We start from the raw sequence: 21,602 nt of genomic DNA, 5'->3' as shown, positions 1-21,602 counted from the left end.
ATTGATTGTGCCTTCGAGCCTGCACTACCATTCCAGAAGATCATGGCTGATAAAATCTCGCTGCTTAAAGTCTCCATCGTTGGCAAGTCGGATATATTTAGCCCCAGAGTTTATGACTCTGTAGTTAAGCAAAGGTTTGTACGTAGCCAATTCCACTTGCGCATTTGGGACATTCTTCTGTTGTGTTTACATATTGGTGGACCTCGAAACTTTGGAAAAATAAAGACGTGTGTAGTTGTACTGTTTCCACGCATCCGCGCGTGAATGTAGACATTTGGGAGGGTGGGTAAATGATTGATTGTGAGCGAGGACTGAGGTTAGGCAATGTCTTTCCAGTTTGACAGCATACATTGTGTCTTTGCGTCGACAACGCCTTGAAATTTGCTACGAGTCGCCAGTGCACCTTCCTTAGAAATGGATACAGCCTTCAAGCCTGCAAGGAAATGAGTTTGTTTCACCTGAGAAGAGAGCTTGAATTTGCTCTATAAGAAATGCATTGATAAATTGAATAAGTGAATGAAATTGCACGACAAGGCATAGATGGAGAGATGAATCAATGTAATGCATTGTAAAAATTCTCAAACACAATTCAAACAAATCATAACCACAGATACGTGAACAAAGAAACGTCACTGGAAATTTGACACTCCTAAGGGATAGTGTTCAAATATTGGCGTCAGATCAATGAGCTCAGTCTCGCACACGGGAATAAGGACTGAACATTATTTGGAGAGGTATTGTATTTGATGGATGTAATTGTATTTGCAACATTGATACAGTGAGACACACCGAGCTTTACTTTTTTTTTATTTTTAACAACTGAGCTTGTGTCAACGAATTAGTCAGCAAGGCAGTTACATATAGATGTTTTCCAATCAAACCTGTTCAGAGATGTTATTATTTTGGAGCAGGTGGGAGTTGAACTCGGTTGTATGTAAACGAGTCCACATATTTAATTTGCTACAAATGGTATTGATTATTCGTGATGGGGTGTACTCAGAAAGCATTAAGCGATTGAGAGAGCGAGAGAAATTTACTGATAAGATGAAGAGGCCGCTTTCAAATTGTGAACGCAGTATAACAGTGGACAGGTGCTTTGGAGTTACAGACAAATCAGAAACATTAAGTTGGCTTTGGGGCGCACCAATAAAAGGCAGGTAGATGTTTAGAAAATATCTGATTAATTTGTTGTCTGCATTGATACTGAATGAGGGCAGAGATGATATTTCAGAACATTCACTAACTTGATTGAAGACAATGTAACGGTGAAAATGGACAGTATGAGGGGCTTTTGATGCAGAGACAATGTTCAAGAGTTCAAGTCCTACCCCCCTAGTCATATATCTGAATGTTAAGGTTTATAAGATGCTAAAGGAGATTGACCAAGTCAGATGTAGAAAGATGTGAAGAAATCTAGAACAGTGCTTGCCCTTTTCAGATAAGGGGGTACTGAACTAGTTTTAATGTCACATGCATTCAAATGAGTACAGTGAAAAGTTTATAGAAAATTTCAAACAGGGGAGAAATTACTTCTCTCAAAGGTTGAAGAACCTGAGGAATTCACAACCCCAGAGAGCATGGATGCTGGGACTTGGAGTAAATTTAGGGAGGAGGTGGACATATTTTTAATCAGTAATGAGTTCAAGGGTTGTGTTCTTAACAGGTTGATTAAAAATATCTAGAAGATTCACTCAGGACCTCACTGTCGAGTTGTTAATGGGGAAACCATCCTTGTGGAAGGTGCTATGTAAATGCAGGACTTGCTATTGGATCGCTTCCTTTGTTTTTTTAAACATGAATGGGTTAATGTCTGACTTACAATACTGAGCAATGATGAGACAAGGAGACATCTGCTGATAGAAGAGAATTAATTTCCAGTCTATTGTCGAGAAATGTGTTATTGCCATGAAATATTGTTCTGACTTGCTCGGTTTTCCACCCTGCCTCGCAATACTCTGCACCCTCAGATTAGGTGGCTCAGTGGTTAGCACTGATGCCTCACAGCACTAGGGTCCCAGGTTTGAATCCAACCTTGGGCTGTGTGGAGTTTGTATATTCTCCCTGTGTTTGCATGGGTTTCCTCTCACAGTCTAAAGATATGCAGGTTAGGTGAATTGGCCATGCTAAATTGCCCATTGTGCTAGATGCATTAGTCAGAGGAAAATGGTGGGTTACTCTTTGGAGGGTCAGGTTGGGCTGAAGGACCTGTTTTTGCACTGTAGGGAATCTAATCCAATTACTTTCCCTCAGATCTAACTAGATTTAGCTGCTGTTTAACTTCACTGTGTGTTGTAGTGACCCTCAGGTTAAACTCAGTTGGCTCTCTCTCTCTTTAATGAGAGAGCAGCCCTATGGTCCTGTGGGACTAGGGCAGCTTTACCTTTATGTTAGAGACAAAGATTTTGCAGATGCTGGAATCCAAAATAGACAGGCAGGAGGCTGAAAAAACATAGCAAGCCAGACTCCCTTCCCAGCCCCTCCCCAACCCTTCCACTGCTCCCTGCCATCAACTGGATCCATTCTTCACATTGACCAACCAGGTCGTACCCTCTAACTGTCTTAACCTATCCCCACTTCACCACCCTGCCCCCTCGACCTCCTCTATCTGCAGCTCCCCCCACACCCATTCCAGTCCTGAAGAAGGGTTACACCTGAAATGTCAACTTCTTCACCTCTTGATGCTGCCTGGCTTGCTGTGTTCTTCCAGCCTCCTGTTCGTTTATTACCTTTATATTGGGCAAGGCAAACAGGGTGTTTCTTTAATCCACAGGCTTGGCAAGCGCCATTTAAAAAGTTGAATCCTAAGTGGGGCCAGACGTTGTCTTGCAATGATTAGTAATGGGGAGAGTCTTTTAACGTCTCGCTGTCATATAAGAAATAAAGTTCTTTTATGCCTGAGTAGACTGGAGTTTGCGTTGTCTTTAGTATTAGCATGTTCCCTCAGCCACCTTTGACAATGTGGCACTGCATAGAATGTTAGTTCTGGGCACAGTAGACCTTTAATAATTATTGTGCAAATTGTATACTTATATATTTACACTTGTGCAATTGTCTTGTAATTTATTTTAATTCTCTATAATTGGCTTGAATTATAATTACAATGATTTTATTTTGCTTCAATCATCTCAACTCAGTGCCTGTTGTCATGATGACTTTTCGATAAGCAATCATCTGTATGCCTTCAAATTTCAGGAGTGGCATTTGTACCCACTTATTCAGAGTAACTGAATCATCAACTCCACCCTTCCTCAATGCTCCCTATGCCCTAATTAATCAGGGCCATAAAACTGTAAAATTGTGCTGACAAACGGATTTTTAATCAGTAAGGGGAATCAAGGGTTCTTGAGGGAGAATTACGTCAGCCTTGATCTAATTGGATGGTGGAGCAGATTTGATGGGCTGAATGGCCTCCTTCTGCTCCTGTGCCTTATGATCTAATTTCGGATCCTTTCCCTTCATCTCCCAATTCCTCCATGAATGGTCCTATCCCATTTAAGGAACCTTTTCCAGTTCCTTAGTCTAAATAGTATCATTTGCTCCTCATTTTAGCTGTTACATTTTTTTCTGCTTACTCTATGCAAACAGTGCGAGTGAATCTTTAAGAGATTAACCCCAGCCACTGAAGTCTGTAGAACAGAGGGAGGTAGTACAGTAAGAGCAACACTGAAATATTGAATCCTGCTGTCCTGTTTGCTACAATTCTATTGCACACAACAGAATTCTCTCCCTCCAACGTTTTCATCTTGTGAACATTCTCTCTGATTGCAAAACTTCATGGAATACTGTCCTTCATTACTACAGGCATGGAGTTTAAAACAGGGAAGTGATGCTGCATGTATATAGGGTGTCGGTGAGGCCACACCTGGAATACTGCATGCAATTTTGGTCTCCTTACTTGCGAAAGGATGTACTGGCACTGGAGTGTATGCAGAGGAGGTTCACCAGGTTGATTCCAGAATTGAGGGGAGATTGAGTCGACTGGGACTATACTCATTGAAATTTAGAAGAATCTTACAGAACCATATACATTTATGAAGGGAATAGATGAGATAGAATCAGGGAGATTGTTTCCATTGGCGGGTGAAACTAAAACTAGGGAGCGTGCCTCAAAATAAGAGGGAGCAGATCTAGGACTGAGTTGAGGAGGAACTTCTTCACCCAGAGGTTTGCGAATTCCCTGCCCAGTGAAGCAGTTGAGGTAACCTCTCTGGATGTTTTTAAGGCAAAAGATAGATTTTGAACAGTACAGGAATTAAGGGGTATGATGAGCGGGCGGGTCAGTCCAGGGAAAGACCAGCCATGATCTTATTGAATGGTGGATCTGGCTCGATGGGCCAGATGGGATGCTCCTGCTCCTGGTTCTTATGCTCTAACGTTCAGACCAGAATCTAACTTTCTTCAGTGCTTCAAGCCATTTTGAACATGACTCCTAATTTCTGCTGTGCTGTCTCTGAGTTAGTTTTCTGTTCATGCAAAAAACCAGTTATGGTCATCATTCAGAGTCAAGAATGCCACAAACTCCTTTTGACCTTCACCACATCCAAATAATTGCTAACCAATACAGTCGCCTGGTCCATCAATTCTTCATTTTTTATTTAGGTTGTTTTGTGTCCCACCCCCTCCTTATCTCAGTAACCACTCCTATAAACCACTGAGATTTTGGCACTCATTCAAAACTTGCCTCTTGGAATTCCCCAATTAACTTTCTACCAACATTCCTGACCCTGTGTTTGCTCTAAGCTCTGAAAAATCCTTTGCCAAAATCCCTTGATCTCTCTCTCTCACTCTGTCTATCTTTCTCCCTTTCCATTCCTCAGAGCTGACCTTTTCTGAGTGAACCTTTGTCACTCTGTACTAATATCCACATGGTGCTCCTCAAGATGTTTTGTAATATCGAAGGCACAAGTTTTTTAAAAAATTCGTTTTGTGGGATATGGGTGTTGCTGGCTGGGCCCAGTATTTATTGCCTGTCCCTAGTTTCCCCTTGAGAAGGTGGGGGGTGAGCTGCCTTCTTGAACTGCTGCAGTCCACCCTTCCTCAATGCTCCCTATGCCCTAATTAATCAGGGCCATAAAACTGTAAAATTGTGCCGCCAAAAGGATTTTTAATCAGTAAGGAGAATCAAGGGTTCTTGAGGGAGAATTATGTCAGCCTTGATCTAATTGGATGGTGGATCAGATTTGATGGGCTGAATGGCCTCCTTCTGCTCCTGGGTTCACCCACAATGCCCTCAAGGAGGGAATTCCAGGTTACTGGCTGGAAATCCTCTTGTTCAGAAGCTGCTGTACTGAGGTGTCAACTATGTGGAGAGAGTGAGGGCTGCAGATGCTGGTGATCAGTGTTGAAGAGTGGGATGCTGGATGAGTACTGCAAGGTCAGGCAGTATCAGAGGAGCAGGACAGTTGGATGTTTCAAGCATAAGCTCTTCATCAGGAATGCCATGCTTGAAACGTCGATTCTCCTGCTCCTCGGATGCTGCCTGACTGGCTATGCTTTTCCACACCACACTCTTCAACTGTCAACTATGTGGACTTCTCTTAAGAAGATAATTAATTAAGGAATAGATTTGTAAGATATGAGGCTGGCATATCTTAAAACCAGCTTGACAGTGACTTGTGTAAACTGAACAATTGAGAACATGTAACTATTGAATAAATGTTAGACATACCTTTGTCGATGAGCACAGCACTTATAATAATAAACAATAGTTTCTGAATAAGTGGATTAGCAAACAAGGCATTCAGGTTCGATTTACAATGTAAACTGTGACCAGATTGGAATACAGTTCCGCCTACTAGCAACTCAAACGTTGTTGTAATATTTATGATTATTGCTACTACCCTTTGTTAGCTTTTGACCAGTTCTACCCAATGCATGAGGAGATCTTTTCACTCAGCTGATAATGTCTCTGCCTCTGAGTGTGAAGCTCTGGTTTTGAGTCCCACCTCGATGGCTAAGGAAGACGCAGTCATTATGTGGGCAAGCTGTCATGGGTATCAAGCAACAGAACGTGCCAATTGCAGGCTGTAAGAACGAGAGTGAGTTATGTGATGGAAAAAGGGTTGAAGCCTCTACTTCGCTATCAATAGATCTCAGCTGCAAAACGCAGGTAAGAATAGGCACACTGCCACAGAAACTCAGACTCCCTCAGTGAACTGCAATGCAAATTTGTCTCACAAATCACATTGATGGATATCCTAACATGTAAATCCGGGTGTGAGAGAGCATGGAGACCAGTAGAGAAGGAGCAGATTAAAACGAGGATGCAATAACGTCCTCTATCACTCAGTATTTCTTATAAAAGCTTGCCGATCTAATACTCAGATCAATAAAATGTCCAGCATGAGGTAACTACAGATAAGGAAGGTTATTATTGCTTCATCTTTTCCAAAAGTTCTTTGTTTCATTACCAATCATTTTTTGGGTTTTTTCCTTTGGTATACTTAGCAAGAAAAACAACTTCCTGCTGTCAGTCTAGAATGCATCTTTTCTCTGTTTTTATCCATATACTTAGCTTAGTTTGTAATGCTACGCATGTTCAATTCCCGCACTGGCTGAGGTTACCATGAAGGTCCCATCTTCTTGACTCTCACCTGCAATTAAACTCACCATCAGTCTAACGAGAGAGTGGGGCCATAGCAACTTTGCCTTTCCTTATCTTTGTACCACTCTCTCACGCTTAGAGTTTGATGTAAAATACTGCTTTAGTTTACCTTTTTCAAATGGATCGGACTCTGAGGGGGATGACAGGGTGTTTCCCTCTTGTGGGAGAGTCAGGGACCAGAAGACATAATCTCAGCATCAGGGCTCTCCCAATCAGGATAGAAATGAGGAGGAATTTCTTAGAGGCAGGCGGAATTCTTTCGAGCAGGGGGTTGTAGATCGAGGTTGTTATGTACATTTAAGACTGAGATACACATATTTTTAATCCATGAGAAAATCAAGGGTTATAGGGAATAGGCAGGGAAGTGGAGGTGAGGATTGTCAGATCAACGGCCATTTTCAGCTCCTATGTCTTACAGTCTTATGCTCTGGGAGAACAGAGAGCTCCAGCAGATACCTCGTTCCATTTCCCAGAGGCACTACCTGAACAAGGAGTTGCAAATTTGTTGAACAGGTGGGCGCATTAACAACCACAACAGTACCAGATACAAGTCAACAACTGGGCGAAGTCAGAGATCGAGTTATAGAATCGTAGAGGAGTGCAGCACAGCAACAGACCCTTCAGTCTGTCTTGTCCATGCTGACCGCATATCCTAAATTGATCTAGTCTCACTTGCAAGTGCAGTAGTCCCCCTGTACCGGTGGGGGATATGTTCCAGGATCTACTGCGGAACCCCAAACCTGTGGATAGGAGCAAACCCATTCATTTCAATGGAAAATGTATCTCCCTGGCAGCATCCTGGTCCCCAGTTCCGGAATGTTCCTTATGTTCCAGCCGCCGTAAACAACAAGTAAGTGAAACACGGAAATCGATTCCGCAGGTACAGGAGTCACCCTGTATTTGGTTCATATCCCCCTTAACCCTTCCTTTTGGATTCCCAGCCAGATAACGTTTAAATGTTGTAATTGTACCAGCCTCCACCACTTCCTCGGGCAGCTCATTCCCTACATGCATCATCCTCTGCGTGAAAAAGTTGACCCCTTTTTAATCTTTCCCCTCTCATCTTAAACCTATACCCTCTAGTTAAGAGAGGAAAGATTTAAAAGGGACCTTAGATAAGGGGACTAAGAGTGTTCACGGTCTTCCAAGTGTAGTCCAACTGATGCCTTGTCTAATTATAATTTTCATTGCAAGAAATTTTGAGGTCAGAAGTCGGGACATCTTACTGCAGGGCTTTGGTGAGACCACATCTGGAGTGTTGCATGTAGTTTTCCACCAACAAAAGATATATTTGCCATAGAGGTTCAAACTTGCTGAACGTTTCAGAGAACATCTCTGGGACACACACTAAACAACCCGACTGCCCTGTGGCTGACCACTTCAACACCCCCTCCCACTCCACCAAGGACATACAAGTCCTGGGCCTCCTCTACCGCCAAATCATAGCCACCCAGCAGCTGGTGGAAGAACACATCATCTTCTGCCTTGGGACCCTCCAACCATTATGCCATCAACGTCAATTTCACCAGTTTCCTCATCTCCCCTCCCCCCAATCTATCTCAGATCCAACCCTCCAACTGGGCCCGAACCTCTTGAACTGACCTACCTGTCCATCTTCCTGCCCACCCATCTGCTGCACCCTCCCCTCGTGGGACTAGATTGGGTTGGAATATCTGGTCGCCATGGACAGGTTGGACCAAAGGGTCTGTTTCCATTCTGTACATCTCTATGACTCTATCACCAGCACCTGCATCTACCTATCACCTTCCAAGCTACCTTCCCCTCAGCCCCTTCTCCTCCTATTTATCTCTCAGCCCCCTTCCCCACCCCCACATTCCTAATGAAGGGCTTATGCTTGAAACGTTCACTCTCCTGCTCCTCGGATGCTGCCTGACCTGCTGTGCTTTTCCAGCGCCACACTTTTCGGCTCTGATTCATGGGTTGGCAGGATTACCCTGGTTCACTAGAGTTTAAAGAAGATCTGATTGAAGCATGCAAAATTCGAACAGGCTGAACAAACTGGATGCAGGGAAGATATTTTCTGTGGTTGAACCAGGTAACTCAGTTTCAGGATACAGGGTGAACCATTTATGACTGAGATATGGAAAGGTTTCTTCATTCAAAGGGTAGCAAATCTGTGAACCACACAAAGCTATGGAGGCCAATTCACTGAATATTTTCAAGCAAGAGTTAATTTTTTGTCTGGATAGGCTGGGATGTCCTTTATAGGAGATTCAGAGGTGACCTTGTGGAGATTTATAAAATCATGAGGGATATAGATAGATTTAATGGTAGGTATCTTTTCCCTAGGATGAGGGATTTCAAGATTAAGGAGCGCATTTTTAAGGTGAGAGGAGAGAGATTTAAAAAAGACATGGGGACAAATCTTTTACACAAGAGATTGGGTCACATACGGACTGAACTTCCTGAGGTAATGATAGATGCAGGCACAGCCACAACGTTTAAAATTTGGATAAGTACATGGATTTAGAGAGATATGGGCCAGGAGTAGGCAGGTGGGACTAGTTTAGTTTGGGATTGTTTTCAGTATGGACCGAAGGGTCTGTTTCTATGCTGTATGACTTTATACTCTATGTGAAGTATCAGGCGATATGTGAAGAGAGCAGGAATATGGCATTGAGATAGATGATGATATAGAATTTCAAAGCAGGCTGGAAGGGTGAATGGTCTATGCTTGTTCCTTAATTAATAAATTTATAGAATCCCTACAGTGTGGAAGCAGGCTATTCTGCCCATTGACTCCACACCAACCCTCTGAAGAGTATTTCACCTAGACCTACTCCACACCGTATCCTTGCGTATCCGATGGCTAACCCAACTATCCTGCACATCCCTGGACACAATAGGACAATTTATCATGGTCAATCCACCCTAACCTGCACATCTTTACACTGCTGGAGGAAAACCCAGAGGAAACCCACCCAGACACAGGGAGAATGTGCAAACTTCACACAGTCGCCCGCGGCTGGATAGTTTTTATGTTTTCGCACTTTGACCCCATTCATATCCTGCCTTTGCATCAAATCTCAGCATCCTCAGTCTGAATTGTGTACTCAGCGAGGCATTTTTGATAGCTGCTTAGAATGTGAGAGTGTCTGGATGGATATACTCGTACCTGCTAAATCCAAAGGACCTAAGGTCAAATCTTATTCCAGCAGACTTGAGCCCAGACACCAGGCTGACATTCCAATGCAGTACAGGCTGTAACATTGTAGATCTGTTCCATGCAATCCCGTGTTATAAGAACATCATGTAATAGTAGCACCATTTCAACCAATGGGTCCGGAATCACATTATAAGCAATGCATGCTTTAAAACCTCGCGCTTTAGAAATGGTGTTCCCAATTCATCAGTCGCGTTATTGCGAATTTGTGTTAACAAAACACGCATTATGCCAGAACGATCTGTACTGTCAGAGACACCTTCTTTCAGATAAAACCAAGGCATTATCAGTTTTGTCAAGTGTAATAAAAGACCTCATGGCACTGTCCAGTACAGGAAGGGAAGATCTCGCTAGTGTCCTCCAATATTTAAACCTGAACCAACATCATTAAAACAGATGAATAGCCGTTGCTAAAGGTTTGATATTAATATGTGGATTATCGCATCTACATTAACATTGGGAATTAATATAAGATCGCAACTACTTAGAGATGGTGCTCTCTAGAATCCTTACAAGTGTGCAAACAGGCCATTTGGCCCAACAAGTCCACATTGACACTCAGAGTATCCTGCCCGGACCTATTCCCCTACCCTATTACTCTACATTTCCTCCATCTGATGCACTGAACCTACACATTCTTGAACATTATGGGCAATTATTAGCATGGCCAATTCACCTAACCTGCACCATTTTGGACTGTTGGAGGAAACCGGAGCAGCCAGAGGAAAACCATGCAACCTGTAGTAGATTTGAAGTTGCGAGCTTTGCATAGCTAGTCATTAAAATTCAAGACCATGTTTGTCAATTTGAGAAGGCTCTTGCGATCTTTTCCAAGTCCTCTCTCAGAACCCAATCACAGTAGAACAGTCTTTCTTGAAGTCCTTACAGTCCTGAATATTGCTCTTGTCACCTCACTGTCACCGGGAGCTTGTAGTGAGCAAAGTGGCTGCTATTTTCTTTGTTGCATTTAACAAGTCACTTTGTACAAAAGGCAAAATGTTGTGAATCTGAAGTGCTAACAGGAAAGAGCATCAAGTAGCCTGTGTGGATACTGGAACTAGTTATCAGGTCATGAGAGCTCTTTGGTCAAAGTAAGTGTTAGCTCAACTTTCTCCACAACTCTTGCTTGAATGTTTCTCACACTTGTTGCTTTTAATGGGTGGCAGGTTAGCTCAGCGGTTAGCACTGCTGCCTCACAGCACCAGGGACCCAGGTTTGATTCCAGCCTCGGGCGACTGTCTGTGTGGAGTTTGCACATTCTCCCCGTGTCTGCGTGGGTTTCCTCCGGGTGCTCTGGTTTCCTCCCAGAGTCCAAAGATGTGCAGGTCAGGTGAATTGGCAATTCTAAATTGCCCGTGGTGTTAGGTGCATTAGTCAGAGGGAAATGGGTCTGGGTGGGTTACTCTTCGGAGGATCGGCGTGGACGGGTTGGGCCAAAGGGCCTGTTTCCACACTGTAGGGAATCTAATCTAATAATTGTTGGATTAAGCGCATGGTATTGGGAATAAGCCAACAAACTAAGCATCAGGGGAAAAAGACAGTATTCCAATTGCCTTGAGTGGAGAGATAAGCCATTGGAAGGTTATTAGCTGATCCATACATCCTCTAGAGGCTGTGCTAAATGGAACCTGAGAAACCACCTACATTCTGATGGAGACATGAGTGAGGCATCCGGGCAAGTGACTTTTTTAAAGGGATTGAACAGTCCAGAAAAAATGCAGTCAGTCCACGTCAAGGAGTGGTGGGACCAGTTTCACAAGCATTCCATCGGTCTTACTTAGCCCTCTGTCTAGAAGATCCAAATGAGAAAGACAAAAGGGACAACGTCATGAAACCTGTAACATGACACCGACAATCCTCATATACCTGTTTGTTAGACAGCCCACTGCAAATAATAGCCCATCTCTGCAAAGGAACAGGTATCATTTGGAGAGGTAGCTGTGGGGATTCACTCCTAACTTTCATAAGTAGGTTTTCATTAGCCTGAATTGGAAGGCTGGGAAGGATTAAACTAATTGAGGTAAGAGGCATTTTTGTTTATTTCATCATTGATATTTTTAAAGAAAAAGATATCTTCTGGAAAGATTCTTTGCAATGGATAAATTGAAATAAATTCTGGTTCTTTGTCAACTAAATATTGTTTTACTTATCCTCAGGATAAATGGTCAGTAATAATGATTGATTATTAGAATTTAATTCTGTGTATTGTGTCTGTGTGGACTGCAGTTGATTTGTCATTGTATTCTTGGTGTGGTTATTTAATGGCTTGATTGTGTATTCCCAGCGTAAAGCTTCAATGCAAACCTGGAAGCAGGTGCTATCTGAGGTTAGGTGGGTTGTGTCTTTGTAAAGCTGAAAATGAGTGGATTCGGTGTTGCATTATAGTGTATGCTTGCCACTCGGAGAAAATAATTTGAATTTCTAAAGCAGTAAGCTTTCGAATTTCGTTTACTCTCATAATAACGAATGTGGGCTCACCTAGGAGGTGATTTCATTTGATTTATTCTCGTCACATGTGCTGAGATGTATGAAAAGGCTCATTTTGTGTGCTAACCAAAGAATTTGTAAGTACATCAGACTGCAGTAAGTAGCACTGAACTCAAAATAGAGTTACTTAATTAATGAAGACCTAGTCCACTGAATAGTCTGTTTCCAAAATAATCATAGGATTTCAGCAGACATGAGGACATTTTGCCATAAGTAAACGTTTAGATTCTCTGTATGAATTTCAGAGAAAAAAAATGCCTCACCTCACTTAATTCTGTTTTCTCAGCTTTACTGAGAGATTAACAGAGCAGTAATGTTCCAATGACCTTGAGGCTAAAAGAGGCCAACTCCCTCTTTATCACTTAGATCCCAGGTCAGATTGCTGTTGTGGGATTGAATTGGTTTTGCCTGCATCAATGATGAGAGTAGGACTGCCTGAAACCCTGCGTCTCCTTGTAAATTGTCAATCCATTCATTCTCACGCTATGAATGGGGACTCGGGTGATACTGAAAATAAGCTAAGCATTCAGTTTAAAGGGAGAAAAAACATTGATGTTCCTTTTGGCAGAAAATGGGTTAGGGTTAGTTAGTGTTAAAATCGCTGTTATGTGTCTGTTTGGCCTTTGGAGAAGTATCCTGCCTTACCAGAAGTTTAAAAAAGGCAAAAACAACGACTGCAGATGCTGGAAACCAGATTCTGGATTAGTGGTGCTGGAAGAGCACAGCAGTTCAGGCAGCATCCAAGTAGGTTCAGCAGTCAGTGGTATGTTGAAGGAAGGTGGACAGTTATCAGTTAACTCCCTGGTCTTAATGTAAACAGATAGGAAGAGACAGTCACAGGTAAATAAGGGGAAGTGTCAGTTTGCCAGCACCATTTACTAACATACAGATACACCTCATGTGGGCTCAAGCAAATCTCATGCAGGCAGTAAAACTGGTGCAGTGGATCAACTTGTTATTTATATCTATCCCTGTTGAGCCACATCAGGAAATGTGTTCAAAGATGCCAGAGGATGTAGTGGAGGCTGGTACAATTGCAACATTTAAAAGGCATTTGGATGGGTATATGAATAGGAAGGGTTTGGAGGGATATGGGCCGGGTGCTGCAGGTGGGACCAGTTTGGGTTGGCATATCTGGTCAGCATGGATGGGTTGGACCGAAGGGTCTGGATCCATGCTGTACATCTCTATGACTCTATGTAGATTCCAGAAAGTGCTTTACAGAGAAAGGCATGTGCTTGATGGAGTTCGGGATGAGGAGGCGGTTTCATTAAAGCTTACAGGATACTGAGAGGCCTGGACAGAGTGGACATGAAGATGATGTTTCCACAACTAACAGAGACTAAGTCCCAAAGGTACATCCTCAGAGTGAAGGGGAGAGTCCTTTAGAACTGAGATGAAGAGGAATTTCTTCCGCCAGAAGGTGGTGAATCCGTGGAACTCAATGCTGCAGAGGGCTGTCGAGGCCAAGTCATTGAGTGCCTTTAAGACAGAGATAGATAGATTCTTGACCAGTAAGGGGATCTAGGGTTTTAGAGAGAAGGCAGGAGAATGGGCTTGAGAAATGTAACAGCCATGATCGAATGGCAGAGCAGACTCGATGGGCCTAATGGCCAAATTCCGTGCTTATTACTTATGGTCTAATGGGGGAAAGAGGTTTGTAGTGAGTGAATTCCAGACTGCTTGTCGAGGCAGCCAGTGCACAGCCATTGAGGTGAAGGACTGTGATGGTTTGGAAACAAGAGGCCAGGATTGAAGTGGTACAGAGACCTCAACACTAGAGGCTGGTGCCATTTACTGGAATGTAGGATTCGTGTAGATAGATCAGCACAAACTCAGTGGGCCGAAGGATCTCTTATGTGCTGTATGACTCTACGACTCTCTCTCGGATAGCTGTAAGACTGCAGAAATAGTGAGGGGAAGTCCCATGACGCAAGAACGAGAGTTTCATAAAGTTATCAAAACTGGAAAGGGTGCCAAAAAAGATTTACAAGGATGTTGACAAGACTGGAGGGTTTGAGTTATAAGGAGAAGCTGGATAGTTTGGGACTTTTTTTTCCCCTGAAGCATTGGAGACTGAAGGGTGACTTTAAGGAGGTTTATAAAAAAAACGAGGGGCATAAATAAGGTGAATAACCAAGGTGTTTTCCCCAGGTTAGGGGACTCCAAAACTAGAGGGCATAAGTTTAAGGTGAGAGGGGAACGAGTCACGAGGGGCAACTTTTTCACACAGAGGGTGATGTATATATGGAATGAGGCTCCACAGGAAGTGGTAGAGGTGGGTACAATTACAGATTGTTCTTCTATAATGCAATGGTTGTGATCGTGTGCAATCCCATGTTACAGAAAATCACGCTTTATAAAATCGCTTAAAGTGTTGGGGATGTAATCACCTTACGGCCAAAACATGTTTCAGAAGTTCCCGCTTTAGAAACAGTGTCCTCAATTCATCAATTGCCTTACAACAAATTCGCGTTGACGAAACGTGTGAGGGGCAGAACGACCTGTAAAACATTAAAAAGAAGTTTGGACAGGCACACGGATAGAAAAGGTTTAGAGAGATATGGGCCAAACGCAGGCAAATGGGACTACTTCAGTTTAGGAAACCTGGTCAGCATGGATGAGTTGGGCCGAAGGGTCTGTTTCCATGCTGTGCGACTCTATGACTCTATAGCATTCCTGCATAGGCAGCAAGGGTGTGTCACCAAGCACAGGGACAATGGGCCAACACCAGCTCAAGTGGAATGCTGTGTACAATCCCCCAAATAGCATTGCGTTTCTGCAGGGGTCAGTTACACTCCCATGGGGAAGCAAGGACTGAGAGCAAGTGAGGACTGCAGATGCTGGAGAGGCAGAGTCAAAAAGTGTGGCGCTGGAAAAGCACAGCAGGTCAGGCAGCATCTGAGGACCACGAGCGTCAACATTTCTGGCATACGCCTGCATTTCAGATGAAGGGCTTATGCCCGAAATATCGACTTTCCTGCTCCTTGGATGCCCTCTGACCTACTGTGCTTTTCCAGCACCACATGTTTGACTCCCGAAGGGAAGCCTCGAATCGAGGTCAGCCTGTTCACTGTAGGAGACTAAGGAACGGGGAAACTGTCACTCATTCCCACAGGGTGTGATCCAGAACAAGGCTGAGAGAAGCCTGTTTACTGACCTATAGAATGCATTTGGCAAAAAGAGGGTACAAAAAGAGAAGAAGAGGGAAGAATTCATGTGGGAGCCGTTTCTGCTGCAGATACTGGAAACCCAAACTAAAAGCAGAACCAGCATTCTGTTCCTCCCCACAGATTTTGCAATCTCTAGCATTTTCTGTTTGCCTTGCTCCGACGTATATAGACAGTGAAAAACCTGCTCGACAAGCCAGAACAATTAGCACATTGAGATTATGCTCGTTTTGAAATCTAGGGTGTCACTTTTGGGTTATGCTAATGAAATGAACAATTGCCACATGTTCCTCATTCATTGTTTACGCAAAGAAAATGTGTTTTTAAAAGACTTTCCATATTGAAGATTCATCAATTTCTGTGTCATTCTGATTCAGTTAACAACCTCAATTTGCCATTTCCCCACTGTCACTGGGAATGAAGCTCAGTGTGTGCGTTGCAAAGCCACATTTACAAATAAAATATAAGAAGGCGTTTGATAGGCTTGCCTTTATTATTCAGTCCACTGATTATTGGAGTTGGGAGGTCACGTTGTGGCTGTACAGGACATTGGTTAGGCCACTTTTGGAATACTGCGTTCAATTCTGCTCTCTCTGCTATAAAGATGTGGTGAAACTTGACAGGGTTCAGAAGAGACTGACAAGAACACTGCTAGGGTTAGAGGGTTTGAGCTATAGGGAGAGGCTGAATAGGCTGGGGCTGTTTTCCCTGGAACGTCAGAGGCTGAGGAGTGAAATCATGAGGGGCATGGGTAGAGTGAATAGCCAAGGTCTTTTCCCTGGGGTAGGGGAGTCCAGAACTAGAGGGCATAGGTTTAGGGTGAGAGGGAAAAGATTTAAAAGGGACCTAACGGGCAACGTTTTCACACGGAGGGTGGTACGTGTATGGAATGAGCTTCCAGAGGAAGTGGTGGAGGCTGGTACAATTACAGCATTTAAAAGGCACCTGGATGGGTATCCGAATAGGAAGGGATTGGAGTGATATGGGCCAAATGCTGGCAAATGGGACCAAATTAGGATATTGGGTTGGCATGGACGAGTTGGACCGAAGGGTCTGTTTTCGTGCTGTACAGCTCTAGGACTCTAATCGGGCAAGTTGGACCTTGTAGAATCTTCTGGGTTGGAGGAGTTGAGCTAGGCAATTTTCCTCCCTCCCGTTCAATTTTGCGTTTTTGCATAAAGTTGCTAAAACTGAGGCATGAAACAGATGGGAGACAAATTATACCAGCTGGAATTTGATACTGGCAGTACATGTTGATTTCTGTCTGTGCATCAAAAACCTTTTTATTGGGGAAATTTACAGGAGCCATCCTTCTGCAGGGAGTCGATGGAATGCATGACTTTTTTTTTATTTCAAAATATACTTTATTCATGTAAATAAATCTCTGGTACTTGTACAATTTTCCATGTTGTTCATTGTTATATACATTGCATGTCTTAACATAACAAAGAACAGATTGAATTAATCAAATTTACAGTTATCCTATTAACAGTTACCTTTATTAACTATCCAGTCTCTTGGTATTTGGCTGTGGCTTCAGCGGAACCCACCTACTGAGTGGGTCCCCTGTTATATGAAAACAAATGAAACTTCTTTAACCCCCGGTTTATGGAGTTACCATTGTCCATTTGACTGTCCTGTCTCTGGGGTGGCTGTCTACATCCCCAAGGTAAGCACGAACTGCTGGACCTTCGCTGGGCTGAGGTAGCTATCCAGCTCCTCACTGGGGTCATTTACCCGCTCTGGTGTCATTGAGCCAAGGCAAGGGTCCTCACTGTCCAGTTCTGTGTCTGACAATGGGACTGTCAGAGGATCACAGCTCTCGGTTGCCTGTAGTTGTGGGGCAGTGGGTACCTCCTGGTTCTCACTGGGTGGAGGGTGGACTTCGGGGGGTCCGTTGTTTCCTGGTTGGGAGGAAATGCCCTCCTCTTTACCGACGGCGCTCTGTCTCTTCTTTTGGTGGTGATGGCCTTCTTTGCGTCCATCTTCCCCCTCTGAAGAGCTGGCCGTCCCTCCCTCGTGCAGCTGTTTTTTACCCTTTTGCTGGGAGGCTTTGGGAGCCTGGCAAGATTTCCTCTTCCTGTTTTTAACAGGTATCCACTCCTCCGCCTGCTTGATTACCTCCTCCTCCATTTCTTCCATCTGCCTGGCTAGAGCTAGGATCAGCTGCTGTGTCTCTCCGCTGGCTGCTGCCTCCTCCACTCCAGCCTGTTCTTCTTTCTGGGTGCCACCAGACTCTGTTTCCCTGCTGTCCGGGTGGACCTTACTGGTCTTTGGGGGTCCACGGCTCACATTGCCACCTCCCGCCATCTGTGCGTAAGTGGGGGCCCCCTGTCTTGGGCAGGTCTTATACATGTGGCCCGCCTCTCCGCACAGGTTGCAGCTCTTTGCTTCCTGACAGTCCTTAGTCAAGTGACCCTCCTGTTTGCAGTTCCTGTAGATGGTCACTTTGCAATCCACCGCCACGTGTCCCGACTTCCCACAGGTTCAGCACACTTTCGGCTGCCCTGCATATGTCAGGTAGCCTCTGCTCCCTCCAATTGCGAAGCTCGAGGGTGGGTGGAGGATGTTCCCACTATCATCGGCCCTCAGAGTTACCCTGACCTGCCGCTTACTGGTCCAGATCCCAAAGGGGTCGATCACATCAGTGGCTTCTCCCTCAACTTGGACGTACCTTCCCAGGAAGGTCAGGACATCAGCCGCTGGAACGTAGGGGTTGTACATATGGATTGTAACAACCCGATTCCTCTGTGCAGGAAGCACACACAATGGGGTCGCTGACAAGATGGAAAACAGCGGCTCCCCTTCCTTCTCCTTGAAGACCTTTAGGAGCTGTTCGCACTGCTTCACGCTTCTGAAGGTCACATCGAAGTAGCCTGCCCCAGGGAAATCCTGCAGGCAGTACACGTCCACAGCAGCGAACCCACAGTATCCCAACAGTACCTTCTTAATAAACAGGGTGCGGTCGAGTGGTGTATGATCCTCAATCTTCTACACAGTCACCCTGACTGTGTTTCGAACCCCCTGCCCAGGGCGGCGGGCAGCTGTCGAGGCCATAGCTCTGAGGTTAGCTGGTCCCTGAATTGGCGTTAGGCCAAAGCCAGCATGAAGATCCACCAGGTCAGCACAACCAAACGATCCTCCAACGTCCAATCACGATCCAGCGATGATCTCTTCACTAGCTCTGATGACTCGCAACCTGTCCTGATAAGAACAGATACTTGATCCTAACCTCGTCCTGGGATGGAATGCATGACACCTTGCAGGATGAGTGACAGTTTCCCTGTCAGCTTTCCTTAGTTTCCTGCAGTGAACAGTCTGACCTCTAATCAAGGATTCCCCATGGGACTGTGCCTGACTGTAGGCATGCAATGTTATTCGGGGACTTGTCCTCACAAGCCCACCCCGATAAACTTTGTTTCCAAGTCAAGCAAAGCAATACCCCTACCATCACCCCTTCTGCAGGGAGGTTAATTGTTTGGTGAAAGCAAGTCTGATAAAGAAATCAAATTGTTTGAACTCTTGAGGAAGCTTCAGCAAAGGAATCCAGAGTGGACATATTCTGAAATTTCAATTTGGGAATTCAAGGAATTCTTAATTTCTTCCAAGCTGCAAGGAATGGAAATCCAAAAGGCAGATTCCAAAACATTGTGGATACTGATTGAATTGTAATATTCAGTGGTGAGATGGACAGATTCTTACTTATTAAGAATGTCAAGATTTAGATTTTGACTCATGCACGGTGAGAGGAACAATAAACTGTAAGACTCCACCACCATCCCCGGGCCATCGGAATCTCAGTCGCTCCAGCCTAAGTAGTCTTCCACTCATAAGGCCTGGCGTGTTGGCTCAGTGGTCAGCACTGCTGCCTCACAGCACCAGGGACCTGGGTTCAATTCCCACCTCAGGCAGCTATCTGTGTGGAATTTGCACATTCTCCCCGTGTCTGTGTGGGTTTCCTCCGGGTGCTCCAGTTTTCTCCCACAGTCCAAAAATGAGCAGGTTAGGTGAATTGGCTATGCTAAATTGCCCATAGTGTTAGGTGAAGGGGAAAATGTAGGGGAATGGGTCTGGGGGGGCTGCTCTTTGGAGAGTCGGTGTGGACTTGTTGGGCCGAAGGGCCTGTTTCCACACTGGAGGGAATCTAATCTAAATGTACCCCCACCAAGTTTCCCTCTCCTTTCCCCATTCAGTGGTTCCCATTCCATTGCTGCCCGCAATATCCAGAAAGCAGAGGACCTGTCGGTCTCAGTCATAGCCGCAAGGGCTATATGTAAGGGCTTCTGACCAGTCTGATGTGGCACTTCTTCATTTGGGGGTGACATGCCTCCCAGTGACATCTAGGGTCTTCTGTTGGCAACGTTGATAGAAGATGCCCAACTTACATGCCGCCTTCAGTTCCATGTCTCACTGGCGTCAAGGGATGTTGAGCGAAGGCCAATTGAGGTGTGGCTACAATTTCTACAGAATGGTAGAACAAATTCAGATTCTCTTGATGTTAACTGCTATGGTTTAGTTCTGGGCTACCTTTTCCGATTGGTGTATCGTTTTTTAAGGCCAACATTCAAAGAGCTCTAGGTAAAGCTGGAAGGGGCAAATTTCTCTATTTCTTCTGTGGACCGGTCCTCCGATGCTGGACACGGGCCTGCGTGGTAACTCGGATAGTTAGTGTCAACTATCACTCAGCTCGGGTTAATGTTTTCGGGGCCTGGGCTCAAATCCCACCAGAGGTTGGTGGAATTTGAATTCTAGCCAGAAATCGAAAGCTTGCCTCAGTGACAAAACTGTATTTGCCAAAATGTGTCTGCTTCACTGATTTCCCTTTAGGGAAGGAGATCTGCCTTCCATACCTGGTCTGGCTGCCATGTGATTCCCGGCCCACTTAACTCTAAACCAGATGACTCCTTCCCTGTGAGTCCTTACTCTGTAAGTAACAGTAGGGTGAAATTAATGGACGATACAAGTGTGCAGAAATTAAAATGGTGATGTTTTTGTTCTACTTTAGAATTTCCACGTGTCGCCCAAGGACACGAAGATGGGTCTGCTGACACCAATCCTCCTGGCGCTTGTCACAAGTAAGAAAACTGATCTGAATCATGTTAAAAATATCACTAATGCAAAACAAGCAGATTCTGTGGTCTGTGATTTCAATGCAAATAAGAGTTGGGATGACACAATGTCTCAGGGGTTAGCGCTACTGCCACCAGTGACCTGGGTTCAATTCCAGCCTCGGGCGACTGTCTGTGAGGGTTTCCTCCGGGTGCCCAGGCTTGCTCCCAGAGTCCAGAGATGGACAGGTTAGGGTGGATTGACCATGGGAAATGCAGGAACCCCAACGTAAAGGACGGCGAGGCCCAACTTTGAGAATCACAGGTAGGTGGAAGAAAGAGGAGGAGGGGTATAAGGAAGAGTTGGAGCTTCTCCTCAGGACTGTGGTTTCACAGTGAAACATAAACCAAACTTCTGGCTGTAGGCCTGACTGACAGAACAATGCACGCTCACCTGAGCAGAACCAAAATATAGGTTTTTGTTCCATTCATTGGCGAGGCCAGCTTTTATTGCCTCATCCCGAATTGTTCAGAGGGCTGTTAAGAGTCAGCCACGTTGCTGTGAGCCTCAAGTCACATGTAAGCCACATCACCTGCCCTGAAGGACATGAGAGAACCAGGTGGATTTTTGCAACAATTGTTAGTGGTTGCCATGAGTTTCATTTCAGAACTTATTAAAGAGTTCAGGGTTCACCATCTGTCAGGGTGGGAATCGAACCCATATCCCAAAAGCATTGGCCTGGGGATCTGGATTGCTACCTCAGTGACATTCCCACTGCACGCTGCCAACCGACACTGATTGGAGCCCAAAGTGCAGTCAAGGCCTTAAGCTTTTGAAACACATAGACTTGGGGCCTAAGCAGACTAGGCCCCAGGCCTGTGTGCTTAAAGGAGCTAAGGCCTGAACCAAAAGGCTTTCAAGCCACGCAACTTGATATCAGTCTCACCAGCAGCATCAGTGGAATTTTGGGCTAGAATATTTTAAAGTCACCTTATGCCTAAGGTAAGATGCTTGAAAATTTCCCTGTACTTGATTTCCATCAAAATATCTGGCCATGTTTTGGTTGAAATAGACATCCTCCCTATAATGAACAAAGGCTATCTAGCAG

The 21,602-nt window shown here is 44.7% G+C and overlaps 1 protein-coding gene across 2 annotated transcripts in view; it reads left to right on the top strand.

Annotated features, from left to right (window-relative positions):
* Positions 1-446: 446 nt before the first annotated feature.
* Positions 447-21,602, top strand: part of LOC140458466 (uncharacterized) — a 67,352-nt gene continuing 46,196 nt past the window's right edge. The window contains exons 1-2 of one of the 2 annotated variants that reach the window (XM_072553091.1): positions 447-734; positions 20,451-20,520. In XM_072553091.1, coding sequence (XP_072409192.1) covers positions 20,481-20,520 — 40 coding nt within the window. In that variant the 5' untranslated portion in view covers positions 447-734; positions 20,451-20,480. Of the gene's footprint in view, positions 735-11,670; positions 11,809-20,450; positions 20,521-21,602 lie in introns of those variants that run through there. The other variant, XM_072553090.1, reaches the window with a different exon arrangement.

The sequence above is a fragment of the Chiloscyllium punctatum genome, chromosome 33 (assembly GCF_047496795.1).
Source record: "Chiloscyllium punctatum isolate Juve2018m chromosome 33, sChiPun1.3, whole genome shotgun sequence".
Lineage (NCBI taxonomy): Eukaryota > Metazoa > Chordata > Chondrichthyes > Orectolobiformes > Hemiscylliidae > Chiloscyllium > Chiloscyllium punctatum.
The sequence above is the reverse complement of the archived record's forward strand: the minus strand, read 5'-3'. Positions and strand labels throughout refer to the sequence as shown.